The sequence below is a fragment of the Muscardinus avellanarius genome, assembly GCF_963383645.1.
Source record: "Muscardinus avellanarius genome assembly, chromosome: 4".
NCBI classification, from domain to species: domain Eukaryota; kingdom Metazoa; phylum Chordata; class Mammalia; order Rodentia; family Gliridae; genus Muscardinus; species Muscardinus avellanarius.
The window spans coordinates 135,850,617-135,868,810 of NC_137789.1; the positions used below are offsets into that span (position 1 = coordinate 135,850,617).

The window sequence follows — 18,194 nt, forward strand, 5'->3', positions numbered from 1 at the left end:
TTAAAGCCTTCCTCACTATTCTCTACTCTAGGTTAAAGGCAGTTTAAATAACAGCCACTTAGCTGGGCATGGTGACACACCCTTGTAATCCCAGCATTCAGGATGCTGAGACGGGAGGATCGCGGTTCGTGGACAACCTCAGCTACTATTTAGTGAGGCCCTTTGCAACTCAGTGAAACCCTGTTTCAAAATAATGAATGAAAAAATAGGGCTGGGGGTGTAGCTTAGAGGTAGAATGCCCCTGGGTTCCACTCCCAGTACTGAAATAAATAAATAAATAAATAAATAAATAAATAAATGCCACTTACATGCATATTTTTTAGATGGTCTAGTGGAGTGCTTATGAACTAGGCTATATTCAAATGTGAATCTTGCTTTTAATAATAACTGTGCAATCTTGGATATTAAATCCCTCTATGCCTCAGTTTTTTCCCATTTATGAGTAGAGTTAACAATAATACCTAAACCACAGTTACATGGAACATTAGATGGTATAATGCAAGTAATCACAACATGGTCATGTGCACATGGTAATCCTCTAGCTGCTATTTTTATAATTAGGGCTAAAAGGACAAGTGAAATAATAGGTCTTCTAGCCTATCAAGAAACAGAAAAATATACTCTGGCTGAAAATTCTTGGTAATTACTCCTGGCACATACTATGCTATGACAAAGAACTATTTTTCCCTTGTCTAATTCATTAAAAATAAGCTTATTATTAGTTTCATTAGTAGCCAGAATAAGCTATCATGTAGATTATTTACTATTCTGTGGTACTAGGGATGGAACCCAGGGGCATTCTACCTCCAAGATACACCCCCAGCCTTTTATCTTTTGTTCTGAAACAAGGTCTTGCTGGGATGCTGAGAGTCTGGCTGTGTTGCTGAGGCGGAACTCAAACCTGCAATTCTCCTGTCTCCGCCTCCCAAGTACTGGGGTTACAGGTATGTACCACCATTCCTGGCTCATGTAGATTCCCCCACACACACACTTTATTACTTACATCTTTGACGACATACTTCTCAAGATTTTCGACTGTCTTTTCCTTAAGGGATCCCTAGAAGAACAAAAAACAAGGGACTAAGATTATCAGTTCCTAACATTTAGTTTATAAGAAAAATTGTGGTTTATCATTAAGGGAGGGGAGTTAGTACTGAGGATTAAACCCTGAGGTATTCTACCTCTGAGCTACACTTTCAACCCTATTTTGGTTTTTTTTACTTTGAAACAGGTCTCACTAGGTTGCTGAGGTGGCTTCAAACCTGTGACCCTCTTATCTCAGCCTCCCAAGTACTGGGGTGGCCAGTTTGTTTGTTTTTTGGTACTAGAGTATTTTACTTTTGGTCCTTTTTATTTTGAAATAGGATCTTTCTAAGCTACCATTCTGGCCTTAAACTTGCAATAATCCTAGCTCAGCCTCCTAGGTTTGCGCCACTGCACCTGGCTAAATAAATTATATTTACTATAAATCCAAATAAATGTCCTATATTCTTATTAATATGGAAAAGTAGTTAAATTAGAGGCGGCCAGAAAAAGGAACAAGTATGATTTGCTGCAAATCTAACTACAAAAGACATTTATTTTCATTTTAGTGTGTGTGTGTGTGTGTGTGTGTGTGTGTGTGTGTGTGTAACTGGGGATGGAACCCAGGGATATTCTATCTCTGAGCCACAACTCCAGACCTATTTATTTTGAAACAGGGTCTCATATGCTGGGCATCATGGCGCAAGCTTACAATCTCAGCATTTGGGAGGCTGAGAAAGGAAGATCACAGTTTGCAGACAGCCTCAGCTACTTAGTGAGGCCCTCTGCAACTTAGTGAAACCCTGTTTCAAAATAAAGAATAAAAAATAGGGCTGGGAGTGTAGCTCAGAGGTAGAATGCCCCTGAGTTCCAGCCCTAGTACTGCAGAAGGAAGGGAGGAAGGGAGGGAGGGAGGGAGGGAAAAAAAGAGGGTCTCACAAAGTTGCTGAGGCTAGGTGCAAACATGTAATCATCCTGTCTCAGCCTCCCAAGTACTGAGATTACAAGCACACACCACCACACTCAGCTGTAAATATAAATTTAATATTAACTAGATAATGTTATTAGTCAAGTGGAAAATATTTGGGGAGAAAAAATGGAGCCTCAGTCACAAAGATGGTCAGACAAGAACAAATGCATCCCAGAGGGCTACCTTCAGGGACAACACCCTTTTTTTTAATGGAAGAAAAAATTAGCTCCATTTACACTTAGAAAGTAAATGCACGCCAGAGAGCCAGCAAGTGAAGCAGCGGCCACAGTTACCTTGTAATGAACCCAGTCAACAGCATCTCTTACATCCTGGAACATACTCCGATAGGACATGAAGAGGTCACCATCTTTAAATCCTGTCTCACAGCTACCGAAAAAATGAAAAGTGACAGGGAACCCAAAAAAGGGTAAATAAGATAAATACCAAATTTTCCCAGGGGACCCAAAGGTTCCATATAATATGGGTATAGATTGTGGTTAATTAGGAAAATAATTACTCCCTAATAAAATCCATTTTGACAAACAGAAATGGTCATAGTATTCGATAGAATATAATAGTTGTGAACAAATACAAAGCAATAGATGACTAGATAGAAGCTAAAAGGCCAAAATTCAAAATTCCTTCCTCACCCCAGGAATGGGGGTTCCTGGAAGCCCTTCTACCTCCGGGCTACACTCCAAAACCTATTTTATATTTTATTTGGAAACAGCGTCTCTTAAGCCAGCGTGGCTGGCTTTGAACCTGTGTGATCCTCCTGTCTCTGACTCCCAAGCGCGGGGATTACAAGCATGCGCCACCATGCCCAACGCCCTTCATCACTTTTTATAGACAGGGTCTCGCTGAAGAAACATTTAAAACTTACAGTTGGTCATTGAGATTCTTTCCACCCTTGCTTTTATGCAAAGGTGCAGTCCATTTTCAATTGAAGCTTAGTGTGACTCCACTTTCTATCAAATTTAATATCTTAAAGTGGATAGAGCCTAACATAATAAAGTTGGCAAACTCTGCTGGACATGGATACATTTTCAATAATGGCTATATAATTCTCTCTAAAAGGAGAGGATAACTTATTCAATACTTGAGCAAAAATTTGCTTCAGGGAAGATAAACAGGTTTTAATCCTCAAGGAAATCTCACTGGGCCTGGGAATGAAATTAAATTACCATCCCCGAATGGCTCCTGGGTAGCTGCTGTGAAATGAGTTGGGGGGTTTTAGTGTAATTCTGCTTGGACAGATAATCATCACACAAACCTCCCACTCAGTTGTCACAATTAGCACCTCTGCTGGCCGTCTTCATTCCCAGGAGAAGCCAATCAGAAGTGGTCCCTCCAAACATGGCTGCAGCACACTGGCAAGGGGAGGGCCGTGGGGGAGCTGAGAGCCTGCATGGAGCTGCTGGTGCCGTCCCATCTCTCAGGCTGGCAATGTGGCATCTCTCACTAGCACTAAATTCACTTTAGAAAAGCAGAAAAGACCTACAATGGCCAGTTCTCTAAAACCCTGTGTATTAATTTTTTAAAATCAACCAGAAAAAGAAAACCATAGTATACATACCTGGTATATCTGGGACAATTAGTAAAAAAATCTACTAGGCAGGCCAACAGGTAGGTCTCTGAAAAATGAAGAATAGATATTCACAAGCTATAAGTGAAATAATTCAAACTTACTATCTCCCTGCGCAAAGACAAATTGTTATGGACAGAAGGGAAAGCATCTATCTATCTATCTATATATATAGGCATAGAATCAGGCTACCTGGTAGATTGAATAGTGTGTTCAGAATGTAAAATCTTTCAGTGTCATCTCGTTGGATAAATTTATTTGGATACTGCTCTCTAGTTTCTGGCCTGAAAGAGAAATTTTAAAATTAACTGACATTCAAAATTAACATGATAACTGTGAGAAATACTCATTTTTCAAAAATTAATTCAAATACTTTCATGGCTGTGTGCAAGACAGGGCTCCAAATATTAAACACAGGTAGCTATAAGATGAACAAACTTAGTTCTAGCCTTTAAATTCTCAGTCCAGTAGAAGAGGTGAATCACATACACACAAAATTATAACAAGGGGGAAAATTTACAGTACTACAAGAGAGCTGCAAAGTGTTATGAGAAAATGGCAAATCATTTTAACCTAAGAGGCAAAAAGAAGTAAATATAAGGAAAAAAGGAAAATCTAGGATTCATGAAGTGCTGTCCTATGAGCGAACCCATAAAGTTTAAATGCATCAGTTGAGCTGGGTGTGGTGGCATGCACTTGTAATCCCAGTACTCGGGAGGCTGAGACAGGAGGATCACAGGTTCATGGCCAGCCTCAGCTACATAGGCCATCTGTAACTTAGTGAAACTCTTTCAAAATAAAGAAATAAAATGGGGCTGGGGGTGTAGCTTGGAGGTAGAATGCCCCTGGGTTCCATTTCCAATACCACACACTCACACACACAAAAAATAGGACCAGTTGAGAAACTAGTCTAATTTTTTTTTTTTTTTTTTTTTTTTTTGGTGGTACTGGGGTTCCTGGAAGCCCTTCTACCTCCGGGCTACACTCCCATACCTATTTTTACATTTTCATTTTTGGAAACAGGGTCTCCTAAGCCAGCGCGCGCGGCTGGCTTCGAACCTGCGCGATCCTCCTGTCTCCGCCTCCCAAGCGCGGGGATTACAAGCGTGCGCCACCACGCCCGGCGAAACTAGTCTAATTTTAATAGGGCAACCAAGGGGTGGGGGGATACAGCTACAAAGATGGGTTGAAGTAGCTTATGCTATATTTTTCCATATACCTCATTCAGGAACAAGATGATGCAACTTGCAATTTTTAAGCAGAGGGATTAAAGACATTGGAACTAAATTATAAAAAGGTTAAATTGGTGGCAGTTTTAGAATAAACTGCAGTAAGAAAATGTGATGTATTGCAAAATAACCACAAAGTTTTCCTGTCCCTCTGCGATACAACTCATGGCTCCTCTCAGAAGCTGAGTGGGTTTCTGTCCTTGGTGAAAACAGCAGCAAATGGGATCCAAGCAGACTTGGAAAACATCTGTGCACTAGGGCTTCCTTCTCATGCTGCATCTGAAACTCTAAGACTGACAGTGAATGACAGTGAGATGGTTTGTGTGCAGACAAAAGGCTACATGAAGAAATGGGGCGCAGAGCCAAGAGCCTGCCAGCTGGCAGGCACGTGCATAAGGCCATTCTAGGTCAGCTGCCAGCTGACCCACCAGCTGACCGAGACATCAGCTGAGCAATCTTGGAACTGCTCTGCTAACTTTCAGAATTTTGAGCTAAATAAAATAGTCATTGTTTTAAGACACTAAGTATTTGAGTAATTTATTATGCAGCAACATCTAACTAATACAGAATAATAAGAAATCAGTAAGGTGGCCAATGCAATCATTCAGATAAGAATGCCAGAGTCTGTTCAAGTAAGGTATCAAAGGCAAATAAAGGAACAAGTACACTCAAGAGCCTGCCAAGAGAAAATGAGTAAGACCAGGCAGCAGCTTGAACTTGTAGAGGAAAGGCACGAGTCAGAGATGACAGTGCTTATGCTAAGATGTCTCTGAGAGATGAACGATAATGTTAATAAAAATAGGAAACCATCGCCGGGCGTGGGGGCGCACGCTTGTCATCCCCGCACTTGGGAGGCGGAGACAGGAGGATCGCGCAGGTTCGAAGCCAGCCACGCTGGCGTAAGAGACCCTGTTTCAAAAATATAAAATAGGCCTGGGAGTGGAGCCCAGAGGTAGAAGGGCTTCCAGGAACCCCAGTACCACCAAAGAAATAAAATAAAATAAAATAAAATATGAAACCGTAAGTTCAATCCTCAGTATAGCAACATTAAAAAACAACTAAACAAAATAAACAGATAAGAAAATAATGGTTAAGAATTAAACAAAATAAAAAAATAAAAATAATGGTAAAATAAGAAAATAATGGTGTGCCAAGGGTAGTGGCGCACACTTGTAATCCCAGCATTTGGGAGGCTGAGATAGGAGGTCACGGTTCGCAGACAGCCTCTGCTACTTAGTAGGGCCCTCCGCAACTTGAGACCCTGTTTCAAAATAAAGAATAAAAAATAGGGCTGGAGCTGTAGCTAGGAGGTTGAATGCCCCTGGGTTCCATCCTCAAACCCGCAAAACAAACAAACAAACAAACAAACAAACAAACATACATTACGAATTTGGAACAGAGGTTCAGACCTGAGAGATAAATTAGATCATCTATGCATAGATAATTATCATAGAGAGATGAAACTAAGAACCATGACATGAAGAATATTCAGATATAAAAGAAAAAACAAGCTAGTAAAACAACAAAAGTGAGAGGTGCGTAAGAAGGCTGAGAGTGAAATGAAGCACTTCGAGAGACATTTTAAAAATTGTAAATATAAAAACACTTCAGAGAAACTGGAAGACGGAAACAATGCACACTCCTCACAGTAAATTTATGGAAATTAGCAACTCTAAATAAAAGAAACTAAATTTAAAAAGTTAAAACTCAAGCTGGGCGTGGTGGTGCATTCCTGTTATGCCAGTGCTTGGAAGGCTGACAAAGAAGGATAGAAGGGCTCAAGTCAGCTTCAGGGGCTCAGCGAGGTTCTCAGCAACTTAGTGAGATGCTGTTTTCAAATGAAAAAGAAAATCAGGGCTGGCAATACAGCCTGGTGGTAGACCGCCCTGGACCCTGGGTTCCAGCCTCAGTACCAAAAAAAAAAAAAAGGTAGCCAGGCGTGGTGGCGCACGCTTGTCATCCCAGCATTCCGGAGGCTGAGACTGGAGGATCGCAGTTCGCAGACATCTCAGCTACTTAGTGAGGCCCTCTGCAACTTAGTGAGACCCTGTTTCAAAATAAAGAATAAAAAATAGGGCAGGGGGTATAGCTCAGAGGTCAAATGCCCCTGGGTTCCATCCCCAAACCCCCCCCCCAAAAAAAAGGTTAATAGTAAGTTGGGTGAGGTGGTGTAGACTTATAATCTCAGTACTTGAGAAGCTGAGACAGGTGGATCGCAGGTTCAAAGCCAACCCCAACAAGTTAGTGAGACTATTAGTAACTAAGTGAAATTCTGTTTCCAAAAAATAAAATAAAAAGAGCTGGGGGAAGCCAGGCATGGTAGCCCACACTTGTCATCCCAGTATTTGGGAGACTGAGATAGGAGGATCACGGTTCGGTTCGCAGACAGCCTCAGCTACTTAGTGAGGTTCTTTGCAACTGAGTGAGACCCTGTTTCAAAATAAAGAATAAGCGGGATGTGGTGGTGCATGCTTGTAATCCCCACACTTGGGAGGCAGCGACAGGAGGATCATACAGGTTCGAAGCCAGCCTTGCTGGCTTAAGAGACCCTGTTTCCAAATAAAATATAAAATTGGTCTGGGAGTATAGCCCGGAGGTAGAAGGGTTCCATTCCCAGTACCACCAGAAAAAAAAAAAAAAAAAGGGCGTAGTGGCGCACGCTTGTAATCCCAGCATTCTGGAGGCTTGAGACTAGAGGATTATGGTTCACAGACAGCCTCAGCTACTTAGTGAGGTCCTCCACAACTTAGTGAGACCCTATTTCAAAATAAAGAATAAAAAATAGGGCAGGGGGTGTAGCTCGGAGGTCAAATACCTCTGGGTTCCATCCCCAGACCCACAAAAATAAATAAATAAATAAATAAATAAATAAATAAATAAAATTTAAAAAGAATAAAAATAGGGCTGGGGGTATAGCTTGAAGGTAAAATACCCCTGGGTTCATTTCCCAGCACCAAAAAAAAAAAAAAAAAAAAAAAAAGAGCTGGGGGAAGCTGGGCGTGGTAACGCACTCTTGTAATCTCAGCATTTGGGAGGCTGAGACAGGAGGATCACAAGTTCACAGACAGCCTCAGCTACTAATGAGGCCCTTTGCAATTTAGTGAGACCCTGTTTCAAAATAAAGAATAAAAAATAGGGCTGGGGATGTAGCTCAGAGGTAGAATGCCCCTGGGTTCAATACCCAGAAAAAAAAAAAATGTGGGGGTGTAGCTCACGAGGTAGAATGTCCCTGGGTTCAATCCCCAGTACTACAAAAACAAAAAACCCTCAGAGTAACATGGGTAAATTCCTGCTTGGGTTTGTTAACTAAAAATGACATAAACACTAGTTATACATATAAAATAATTTTAGTATCCTTACTGGTCACCTTAGTCATCTTTCTGAAATACAATTTTCTAATAAAAATAACTGCAGAAACTGGGCGTGGTGGCCCATGCTTGCAATCCCAGCACTCAAGAGGCTGAGAAAGGAGGATCATGGTTCACGGACAGCCTCAGCTACTTAGTGAGGCCCTTGGCAAGTCAGTGAGACCCTGTTTCAAAAATAAAAAGACTAAACACTAGGGCTGGGGTGTAGCTCAGAGGTAGAATGCCCCTGGGTTCCATCCCCAGTAGGGCAAAAATAAAATAAAATAAAATAAAATAAAAACTAAAAAGACTAAAACATAGGGCTGGGGATGTAGCTTAGAGGTACAATGCTCTTGGGTTCCATCTCTAGTACTGCAAAACACACACACACACACACACACACACACACACACACACACACACACACCAAAAAAAAAAAAAAAAAAAAACTCTTAGAATCTCTGATTTTCTAGCCTTCCAAGATGTTCTGTAATGAGACACAAAGTAGAGTCGGCGCGATGGAGCACACCTGTAATCCCAGTACCTGGAGGCTGAGACAAGAGGATCACAGATTGGAGAGCAGCCTCAGCAAGTTATCGACACCCTCTTTATTTCTTTATTTTTGTTATTGTTGTTTTCTTTTGCCGTACTGGGAATGGAACCCAAGGACATTCTATCTCCAAGCTATATCCCCAGCCCTGCTTTTTATTCTTTATTTTGAAACAGGGTCTCACTAAGTTGCAGAGGCCTCACTAAGTAGCTGAGGCTGGCTGGGAACCCCACAATCCTTCTGTCTCAGCCTCCCAAATGCTGGGATTATAAGCATGTAGCACCACACCCAGCTTGACACCCTCTTCAAAATAAAAAATAGGGCCGGGCATGGTGGCGCATGCTTGTATGAGACCCTGTTTCAAAATATAAAATAGGTCTGGGAGTGTAGCCTGGAGGTAGAAGGGCTTCCAGGAACCCCAGTACCACCAAAAAAATAAATAAATAAAATAAAATAAATTAAAAAATAAAACAGGGCTGGGCATTCAGTTTGGAGGCAGAAGAACCCTGGGTTCAATCCCCAATACTCTCCCCTCCCGCCCCTCCCCTACAAGGTGAGAGTAACAACAAAAATATACTTTCCTCATTCAGGGTTAGTAAGATGACACTGTCTCCTGAAATTTAGACTCTACAGTTCCCTTCATCATTAAATAGCAGTTCCTCTACACAGATAATTAACAGTTTGTTTTGTTTTGTTTTTTGGCGGGTCTGGGGATGGAACCCAGAGGCATTTGGCCTCCGAGCTACACCCCCTGCCAAATTTTTATCCTTTATTTTGAAACAGGGTCTCACTGAGTTGCAGAGGGCCTCAGTTACAACCCAAACTGACTTATAATTTATTTATTTATTTATTTATTTATTTATCTCTCTCTCTTTCTTTCTTACTTACTTACTGGCAATGGAACCCAGAAGCTTCTACTTCCTGGTTACACTCCTAGACCTACTTTCTATTTTATTTGGAAATGGGGTCTCACTAAGTTGCTGAGAGCCTCACTAAGCAGCTGAGGCTGGCTTCGAACCTGTGTGATCCTCCTGTCTCAGCCTCCAAGCGCGGGGATTACAAGCTTGCGCCACCACTTCTGGCTCATAGCAATTACATTTTGTTGAAATTAAGTATCAAATCATTTGGTATATATTTAAAATAGAAATCAATTCAGGGGAGGTAATGTATCATAAAAGAAGAAACCCTATATAAGCAGTTGGAAAGCAGTTATAATATGGGTTACTGCTAACCTTCTGTGAACTTCAGAACAAATTTTATGAAAAAAATGAATTTCCAGCTGGTTAGCAAGGCCTGTAAGGTGATGCTAGATGCAGCCCTACTTCCCTCCAACTACCCACACTGCACCTCAATAACCGCCTTTCCCTTTCCTCCCATCCTCAGTTTCTCCTTTTCAAGGCTCTTTCTCTTGACTCTGAGAACTGCACTGTGCTAAGTTTGAACGATTTTGCATTTACTCATCAATGACTTATTTTTTCAAAACATTATTAAATGTATTTCTAAGGAGTTATTTGAAAACTTTACTGAGGAAAGAGAGGAGATCTATGGATCTTGAGTTAGTAAATTGGTTGTAAATCTAATTTACTAACTGCTTTGTTTCCTTTTCTTCTCTGTTTATCCCTAATGAAAGGAACAGTAAAAGAAAAGTAAATAAAATCTTTCTGTCCAGATATGTCAGTGTGGCAGATCACAAGTTCAATGCTAGTTGCAGAAACTCAGTGAGACCCTGCTTCAAAAATAAAAATATGTTGGGCATGGTGGCACATGCTTGTAATCCCAGTACTTGGGAGGCTAACAGAAGATCGTAGGTTCAAAGCCAGCCTTAGGAACTTAGCAAGGCTCTCTGCAACTTAGGGAGAACCTGTTTCCAATAAGAAATAAAATCAGGCTAGGGGTTAGAAGCTTCTGGGTTCAGTCACCAGCACCAAAAATACAAAGAATAAATGGGGTAGGGGTATGGCTGAGTAGTAGAATGCGGCTTCTGAGTTCAATCCCCAGCATCACAAAAGGAAGGGAAGGGTAAGGTTCTCTTTTGAGCAAGTTTCCAAAATAGCTACACTGATCCAGGTGTTGGTGGTGTGGGTTTGTAATCCCAGCTACTTGGGATGTTAAGGCAGGAGGATCACAAGTTCAAGGTCAGCTTTAGCAATTTAGTGAGACAAGAGGATCTCAGACACTGTCTCAAAATACAAATGAAAGGTGCGGGGATGCAGCTCAATGGCAGAGCGCCTGCCTGGCATGCATCAGGCCTGGGGCTTGATCCCCCACATGGCAAAAACACAACACACAAAACCCAGGAAAGAAAAAAGATTTAACTTTCTGGACGTTATATAATCAGGTCGATCTGAGTTCTAACTGCCTACTAAAAAGTAAATAATGGATAAAGAAATGGCTCTCTACTGATGGAAGGAAAAGAAAAATAGTATTACCTCAGTAAACACAGTATCATCTTCATAATGTTTGACTATAAAAACATTAGAAAGAAGCTAAAGATTCTTTGTACTCACCCTCTTATGAAATTAAATCCATGTGCACAGACCAACAGGTTTCCATAGGCATCTACTTTCAAAAGATTTCCATATAGTGTGTCAAAGACAAGTCCTCTATATGAAAATAAAGACATCATTGATAATACAAAGTAATACAAGCAATAATTTTATATAGTATTGCTCAATTATCATGAAACAACCTCATCTAATTCAAGCTGGCAACTTAAATATGTCCCAAAACAATATAACCTTAGAGGATAAAATAAGTGAATAAAATCTTTAAAACTAATCCCAGAGCAACTAAAATATATTTACTCTAGATAGACAAATAATCACAATTATTTCTACTAGAAAGGACTTAAACAGGTATGAACTATAAATCTACTGTAATGGTACTGTTCTAAAACATCTTTATATTTCCTTGGACAAGCCAGGCATGGTGGCACATGCTTATAATCCCGGCATTCGGGAGGCTGAGACAGGAGGATCGCGGTTTGCTAACAGCTTTAGCTACTTAGTGAGGCCCTTTACAACTCAGTGAGACCCTGTTTCAAAATAAAGAATAAAAAATAGGGCTGGGGTGTAGCTCAGAGGTAGAGTGCCCCTGGGTTCAATCCTAAGTGCTACCAAAAAATAATAATAATAATAATAATAATAATAATAATAATAATAATAATCCTTGGACAAGCCGGCATGGTGGCACACGTTTTTGTAATCCTAGTACTTGGGAGGCTGCTACAGGAGGATCAGTGAGACCCTATTTCAAAGTAAAGAATAAAAAACATGGCTGGGCGTGGTGGTGAACGATTGTAATCCCAGCATTTGGGAGGTGGAGACCGGAGGATCCTGGTTCACGGACAGCCTCAGCTACTTATTGAGGCCCTTTGCAACCCAGTGAGACCGTTTCAAACATAAAGAGACTAAAAATAGGGCTGGGGTGTAGCTTGGAGATAGAATGCTCTTGGATTCCATCCCCAGTACCGGAGAGAAAAAAAAATTCCTTGAACAAATCACTGGCCTGTATCTGATGGTCCCAGATACAACTTGCTAAGTTGCCCAAGCTGTCCTTAACCGTGGGATCCCCCTGCCTCAGCCTCCCCATAGCTGGGATTACAGAGGCGCTGGGCTCACAGGTGTACATACCTCTAGTTGCCCAAGCCGTCCTTAACCGTGGGATCCCCCTGCCTCAGCCTCCCCATAGCTGGGATTACAGAGGCGCTGGACTCACAGGTGTACATACCTCTACACTTTCTTAAATCTGTCCCTATTAAGTCTAGAAATGCAAAGGTATTAGCAAACACTCTGACTGTGCTCTAACAGCCAAAGGTAGGGCAGATCAGACCATCTGGGATTACTACCCACCAGCTGAGATTATCCTTTTCTTACTGTAAGTGGTTTGTTGTCAATAGTTATAAATTGGTGTGTGTGTGTGTGTGTGTGTGTGTGTGTGTGTGTGTGTGTGTGTGTGTGTGTGTTTACTGGGGATTGAGCCCAGAGGCATTTTATCCCTGAGCTATACCCCTAGCCCTAATTTTTTACTCTTTATTTTGCAATAAGGCTTCACTGAATTGTGGAGAGCCTCACTAAGTAGCTGACATGAACCTGTGATCCTCTGTCTCGATCTCCCAAGAACTGGGATTATAAGCACAGCCACCACACCTGGCTCTGAGTTCAATTTAAGAACACAAAAGAGAGCTTGGCGCAGTGGTGCACGTGGTAACCTTAGCACTTGAAAGGCTGAGAAAGGAGGATCGCAGGTTTCAGGCCAGCTTCAATTTAACAAGACCCTGTTTCAAAATAAAAAGTAAAATAGGGGCTGGGGGTATAGTTTGGAGGTAGAACATCCCTGGGTTCAATCCTTAGTACAAAAAAAAAAAATAAAAATAAAAAAGGACACATTATTTGATGTATTTGGTTTCTGGGATTAGTAACTGGAGGGGGAGGGAGAAGTGGTCTTAATCCCAAAGTCCCTTGAGAAATTACCTGGTAGGGAATGTGGAGTCATAAGCAAAGCTGAGCAGCTCCTGAGGATAGCCAATAGAGACTAGTCTCTCCACGGTAAGTTCAAAGCCAAGGGATTCATACTCCGGGGACTTGTACACTGCACAAAGAGAAGGTTCTCATCAGTTACCACAAAAAAGAAGACCATGAACAGAGGAGGCAAGTGCGTTTCTGTACTCTCTCCCGATCCCTCCTCCCTCCTTCTTTCCCCTCAGACTGTCCTGTACTGCCCACGGTATTAGAGAACACAACTGTTAGTCTGTGGAAACTGGTCATATTATATCAGGAGCAGCAGACACAATAATTACCAAACATTTCACAACAGTTGATTCCTAAGAAATTCAAACTTCTTTCTTTTATGTATTCTTTTTTGGGTACTAGAGATAGAACATAGGGGTGCTATAGCTCTGAGCTATAACCTCAGCCCTATTTATTATTTTGAAATAGAATCTCACTAAGTTGCTGAGGGCCTCACCAAACTGCTGAGGTTGGTCTTGAACCTACAATCCTCTATCTTAGCATCCCAAGTACTGGGATAACAGGCATGTTGCTATCACGCCTGGCTGAAGACACTCCCATAATCTGAATGTAAAAAAGAGACTAATATTCACAGTTTTGATATTAACTATTAGAACACAAAAAACTAGGTAAGCAAGGTATGTATTTGTTAAAGTTTTCACTGATGTGCACAGTGTAGGAATCTTACAACTGAGGGCTTTTGCAAGTCATTTATGGAATCCCTGTTTGGCTCTATAGTTGTATTTCACTCTTTGTTCAATCAGCATATTTGTTATACTTGTCAGATTAACTTGTTTTCTCATCAGCTAACAACAGTCTAACTTCCAAATTACATTTTACAAAGTATTATTGTAAACCAACCATAAAAAGACATGTCTGAGACAATTAGGGAAACCTGGATGTGAACTGGGAATTATTGGGTTTTTTTTCTTTCTTCTTTTTTTGTACTGGGGATGGAACCCAGGGGCATTCTACCTCTGAGCTACACCCCCAGGTCTATCTTTTATTCTTTATTTTAAAAAGGGTCTCACTGAGTTGCAAAGGGCCTCACTAAGTAGCTGAGGCTGTCCTCGAACCACGATCCTCCGGTCTCAGCCTCCCAAATGCTGGATTACAAGTGTGCACCACTACGCCCAGCTAGCTGTGAACTGGAAATTAGACATTAAATACCTATGACTCATTTTATTAGAAATCTTTATGGTAGGGTAGGTACATGCAAGTGTATATAAAAAAATATGTATTTCTCAGCCAGGTGTGGTAGCACATGCCTGTAATCCCAATACTTGGGAGGCTGAGACAGGAGGATCACAGGTTCGAGCATAGCCTCAGCAATTTAGCAAGGCCTTCAACTTAATGAAACTGTTTCAAAATTTAAAAAAATAAAATAAAATAAATAGGGCTGGAAGTGTGTAGCTCAGACACAGAATGCCCCTGGATTCAATCCCTGGTACTACTGGGGGGGGGTATTTTTCTTTGTCTTCAAAAGGAGCATAATGAGCTTTTTACAGGTCAAATAACATGGATTTCGGATTACAAGGAGTTCTCTCTTCTAGTCTATGTGACTGAAATTTTCCATAATAAAAAACTTTTTAAGAGTCATCAATAGAGGTCATCGTAAAGAAAATGTTGTTCCTTATGAATACAGTTCAACTTTCCCCTTCCTAAAGCACTTCTTTAGAATATTTCTGGAAATATGTAAGCAAAACCAGTAATACAGACTGCCTTCAAAGGAAATTGAGTTGCTATATTACCATGGAAGGAAGGAGACCTCAGTGTACTTTCTGTACCTTTAAAACTTTTAATATATTGCTGTGTTTATCTTTTTAAAAATTAAATTGAAATTTTAAAAGAACAAGCTGGGCTTTCAAAATCATTTTAATAGATTGTCAGATTTAAAAAGTAAAGCCCCCCCCCCTTTTTGCACTGGGAACTGATCCCAAGGGCAATTTACCTTCAAACTATTCCCCCAATCTTTTTTTATTAGAAATAGAGTCTCACAAAATTGTTAAAACTAGCCTTAAATTTTCAATCTTCCTTTCTCAGGCTCCCAAATACTGAGATAACAGGTGTGTACCACCTTGCCCAGCTAAATCTAAGTGTTTTTAAGGTCCTTTAGGAGATCCTAGAGTTTCATTTCATCAAAACAATGCCAAAAGAAACCACCTGTTTCTTTTGCTGCTGTGGGGTGGGGTGGGGTGGGATGAGTAACTCAATGCTAAAATAACTCTAAATAACATTTTTGAAACTAGCTACACTTCTTTCTTCCCCAGCTCCTGCTTTATCTCCACATCCCACCCAACCCCTCAGAACAGTAACCCTGAGCCTTAAGTGAGAAATTCCCAAACCTACATGGTACAGGAAGTGCTACATGTTCGTTCACATAGTAACAGAGTAAGCACTGGTGACAGTAAGCCTGGTACCCACTGATATAACGTTGAGTTATGCTGAAAACATAAACTAACATCTCTTACCTTACCTTCCCCTCATGTTCCCACCTCAATTTCAAATAAATCCCACTTTAACAAAATTTCCATGAAAAAAAATTACTTCTTAATCCTAATCAAAGGCCCACTTATTTCAAATAATACTTAATAAAATAAAATCCCAGTATAGCTAAGTAATTTGGGTAGTCTACTGATATTCATTCTTTTGAGTATCTGACCCATAGAAAATGTTTTCAATCATTAATTTTTCAAAAGGATTTTCTGGACATGCCTTAAGAAAGGGAGATAAAATAAGCAATAATGACCGCACCCAAACTCACCCCTAAGTCAGCAATTCTCCCTCATCATAGAGTGATGGAGTAATTAGTGGTTGAAACAATTTGGAATACAGAGCAACTTATTTTATTCTGAATTTTTAGTGAAAAAATACAGAAGGAAAAAAATCTCAAATCCCCATTTTACCAGCACAAATCCTAGAATATCAGGAAAATAAAACACTATATATTTTCCAAAATGCACCAGGGCAGAATTCCCATGGCTCAATTAAGGTGACTTGCTAGAAGTTTCACCTATAGAAATAAACACTTTAAATGTCCTTTCTCTTACTTCAGAGTACTTCACAGAAATACGGTGTATCCTTCCCATTTGCTGATTTGAAGTTAACAGCAAGTACAAACACCAGTTAAAGTCAGAACTGAGGCCTGAGTCTCATCCCAAATTCACTGTGGGAGGAAATCCAACCACTGTTAGGAATTTCTAGATTACAGAGGTCACCAAAGCTTAAGTTTGGATGTTTAAACATATTACTTCAACCTCCAACTTCTTTTAACTAGTCCAAAATAAACTGGCCTGGTGTCAGGTGGGAATGGATTTACTAGAGTCCAAGTTCCACTCAGACAACACCATCTATTTCATTAAGCTCTGTATTAATCGATAAGACCTACAAGCTACTGACATTTTCTCGTAAGCATACTGGATAAACATTTTAGTCACAGACTCTCAGGTCATCAAATCATCTGGTAGAGAGCTATACGAAATACAATCGGCTTGAGAAGCAGAACTGCAGCTGCACAGAGAATGAATTTATTCTAACCGTCTCTTGGTAATAAACATATTGTTCTGACTTGGTAGTAAAAATTCCTTGGTAGCAAAAGCTTACAAAGTACTATTATTTCTTAAAAAAAAAATACTAAGAATCAAAGTTCCCTTTTTAATCAACTAGGCCCTTCAGAGCCAGCCTCAGACATTAGCAGGGAACAATATCTATCACATTAGACTTGAGAGTTCTATGTCTCCTCACAGCTTATAAAAAAATTTTGATTTCTCATAACAAAACTGTGGGAAATAAATGATGCACAGCTTCAAGCTCAATTCTTACAAGCTAATTTTCTCTGGTTCCAAAACCTAGTCAAAACCTTCAGAGAAAATACAGCCTCACACATTAACTGCTTTTTTATTTTCCAAGAAGGTTTTTCGGCCTTTCCCAACTTATCCAATATTTAAGACAAAGGGAGAAATTGTTTTAAGGGCCAGAATCCAAAAAAGAGGACTGTTTCAGCCGCTAGGCCAGCACACAGTGTTCTCAGGTTATGTAAGGACTATAAAGAGAACAACCAAAGCTTTGAAAGTTGAAGCTACTGAGAGCATTTAAAGATACTCTTTACTCCATCATCTGCAAGGAAAAAACAGCTCTTTAAAAATAACTGGGTGTTCTGCGGATGAAAGCTGTGGGCTTTGAGTAGATGCTGTTCATATAAGATAAAACCTATGGTAGGAGAAAATTCCTCTGGAATGAGCAGAAACTTTCTGCAGGGAAGTTTGGAATTCTCATGCACTTTTTACCTTTGCCACCAAGACACACTGTGTAGTTTATAGGTTTTAGAAAAATAAAGGGCAAACCTCTACAGAGGTTCCAGCCTAGCAGAGTGCTGCTGCCAAAATGAGAACTCACATGAGGCAGGTGCGGATGCAGTGTGTGTCACTCCAGTCTTGAAGGAGTTACACTGGCTCTCCTGTTAAAAACAAAACAAAGCAACAAAACAAAACAAAAACAAAAACAAAAGCTGTTTTTAAAACTGTCGTGATGGGCTAGAACAGAGACACACCATTTGGAAACTGGTATTTACAGGATTTACCACTGCCCTCCAATTTAGAAGCCTCTGACCATCACTATAATTAGCCAAACTGGCCATAACAAAACAAAAGTATTAAAAGACAGGCCTACGTGTTATGTATTATTTATTTTTCTGGCACCCTGAGTCTGGAATACAAGCCAGGTCTGATCTTGACATGTTACGCCAAAAGACAAACAGAAAAATAAATCCATTTGTCTTAGTTTATTTTCTCTAGCACATTTCAGGTTAGTGGATAGAAACTGAATGCAGCTGGTAAATGGTGTTTAAAATTGAACAATAGCTAATGAGAGAGATTAAATAAAGTTTACAAAAACCAACCAGAGCAGTCTCATCTTGCTTTCAAATGCCCGCCTAAGCTGAGTCTGCCTATACGAACTTCTAATCCCTCTAACCCTCAACCTGT

General features: G+C 40.4%; 1 protein-coding gene across 1 annotated transcript in view; it reads right to left on the reverse strand.

Annotated features, from left to right (window-relative positions):
• NT5C2 (5'-nucleotidase, cytosolic II) overlaps positions 1–18,194 on the reverse strand; it is a gene marked incomplete at both ends in the record, with an annotated part of 82,380 nt that overhangs the window by 10,454 nt on the left and 53,732 nt on the right. Inside the window, 6 exons of the mRNA XM_080694687.1 lie at positions 1,004–1,057; positions 2,287–2,380; positions 3,570–3,627; positions 3,771–3,862; positions 11,212–11,307; positions 13,177–13,294. Coding sequence (XP_080550813.1) covers positions 1,004–1,057; positions 2,287–2,380; positions 3,570–3,627; positions 3,771–3,862; positions 11,212–11,307; positions 13,177–13,294 — 512 coding nt within the window. The remainder of the gene's footprint in view (positions 1–1,003; positions 1,058–2,286; positions 2,381–3,569; positions 3,628–3,770; positions 3,863–11,211; positions 11,308–13,176; positions 13,295–18,194) is intronic.